This window comes from Sabethes cyaneus, chromosome 2, assembly GCF_943734655.1.
Source record: "Sabethes cyaneus chromosome 2, idSabCyanKW18_F2, whole genome shotgun sequence".
Lineage (NCBI taxonomy): Eukaryota > Metazoa > Arthropoda > Insecta > Diptera > Culicidae > Sabethes > Sabethes cyaneus.
The window spans coordinates 60,099,611-60,101,992 of NC_071354.1; the positions used below are offsets into that span (position 1 = coordinate 60,099,611).

General features: G+C 39.2%; 1 protein-coding gene across 1 annotated transcript; it reads right to left on the minus strand.

Annotated features, from left to right (window-relative positions):
• Positions 1-1,581: 1,581 nt before the first annotated feature.
• On the minus strand, positions 1,582-2,139 carry LOC128738016 (NPC intracellular cholesterol transporter 2 homolog a-like). The gene is made up of 2 exons (XM_053832815.1): positions 1,926-2,139; positions 1,582-1,856 (listed from the first exon to the last, which is right to left on the minus strand). The coding sequence occupies exons 1-2, from the start codon at positions 2,137-2,139 to the stop codon at positions 1,582-1,584; spliced, it is 489 nt and encodes a 162-aa protein (XP_053688790.1).
• Positions 2,140-2,382: the final 243 nt, after the last annotated feature.

The window sequence follows — 2,382 nt, forward strand, 5'->3', positions numbered from 1 at the left end:
GCAATTTTCGACCGATTCGGACACTGTTACCACCAAAAGATTCAGGAACTTATCCACTTCCAGTGTGATTATAATAGAGCCGAAAGTGGTTCATCTGGTTCCCGGAAATCCGGCAGTCCAAGGATGTGTTCCGGAATTAAAGCACTTTTTATATTTTTGGATGTAATTATAGTAATATGGGTGTCCAAAGTTCTTCCAATTACTCCGACAGGTCATTCTTCATTGTTTTAAGACAATACAATGATATATCCTCGGAATGGCCATTCTGCGACAAGTTCCCGTGGGACCTCCTGTGGCCATAAAACTGTTTGGTTTGCAACACTGGCAAAATGGGTGTCTAAATTCATGAAATTACTCCAGAAGGTCAGTTTTCATTATTTTGATTCTTTCTGATGATTTTGCCACGGCACGGCCATTCCGGAACATATTCCCGTGGGGCTTCACAGTTGTCCAAAACCAAAAATATGTGCGCATTAGAGTTTTGAGTGGGAAAACTTGATTTTAGGTTTATGGAACCTTTGGGATAGTTTCTTGAAATTAAAAGTTCTATCGTATGGTGAAATTCAAATTTTGAATAATCCCCCTAAAAGTGAAATAAAAAATTTATTTTTCTGCAGCTTCAATATAACACATTGATGAGTTCTGCAAAGTTTTAGAGCATATTATTACAAGAAATTTTGCTGAAGACCGTAACCTTCTATCTCTTCAGCGAAGATAGAAAAGTCCTATTTCTTATGTGTGAATCTTCAAAATCAGTTTTTCTATTTTAGCTCTTTTTGTAGTTGTTGTATGATTTTTTCATGTTCTATAAAGTTGTACAAATAGTAAAAATAAACAACTTTGCCGAATGTAGTATACCTCTATCTTTGCTTATTTAGGAGCTGTAAAACTTTTGTTATAATAAATACCCTAAATCTGACCCCGAATTACTCAACTATGCACAAACAGATACAAATTACATTACATGAATCTGAAACTAAATAAAATAAAATACAAAAAGTCAGGAAGTTTCATTTGTATCCGTCTGCGCATAGTCGCGTAATTGGGGATCAAAATTAGGGTATTTATTATAACAAAAGTTTTACAGCTCCTAAATAAGCAAAGATAGAGGTATACTACATTCGGCAAAGTTGTTTATTTTTACTATTTGTACAACTTTATAGAACATGAAAAAATCATACAACAACTACAAAAAGAGCTAAAATAGAAAAACTGATTTTGAAGATTCACATATAAGAAATAGGACTTTTCTATCTTCGCTGAAGATTTTTTTTTTGTCGAACACATAACGGTTATACAACAACAATATTATTTGAGTGGTATAATGATCGTTTTGGCGTGTTTCATCACTCCAAGATGCATGTTAGAATGCCTGCAAGCGATAATCGACGATAAATTATAACAAGGACAAAGTATTATAAAAAGAATTTCATTTTATTTAACAAACTCACTGCAAACATTCCGGAAAAAAGCCCACCGATCAATCACAGAACAGTTGGAAATTATTTGAAATTCACCAAAAATATTTTCACTTTTGGTAGCGATCATTAAACTTACATTTAAGTAACTAATCAGTACTTTTTAGTTGGCCACTACGACGGTATCGACGACAAAGCATCCTTGAGACTGAGTGGTCTGATCGACGACATCGATTTCGATGGTAACACTGACCAACGGGTAGATGGCCGTAATCGGCATGCTCAGATGGTAGGTGAGATCTTCTCCGGCCGATAGTGGGCAGCGTGCCTGCACGAGCCAGTTGCAAGCGGCGGATCGTTCAGCTGGCAGTTCGTAGGGACCGGTAATTCCCAGCGCGGTTGCCATCACTTCCGTGCGTAGGGTGGTAACATCTTGAACTGTTAACAAAAGAATTGGAATATTAATCTGTTGCTCATGGTTGTTACTAAAAAAAGTTGAATTTTTACGGGCAGTGAAATCCATAGCCATGTTGACATCCGTTCCGCGGACCATGCGGCAGGGCATCGAGGGGCAGTTTTCGATACGCACTATTCCGGGCAGTGGACGGACTCCGGCACACGGACGAACGGGCACCACGTCCCAACCGGAGAAGTCAATGTTGTCGGCATTCTGCAGCATCACAGCCGGAATCACGGCAGCCAATAGGAAAAGTTTGAACATTTTGCTGTGCTGATCTGATCGGTACACTGCGGCCGTAGCTGTCGTCTGGACGATGGATTTGAGTGACTGATGATGTAAGCCCGGACGGCGTTTGCTGTTTTATACAGAACTCAAAACGTAGATCTTTGCGAGATTTGCGTTATCAAGCGGTTTATATGACGCCCAGGTGTGGCGGTCCGATGAGATAACTAGCGCCAGGTGTGCAAATATAATCGACTTGTACTTTCTGTGAATCGGACAGTG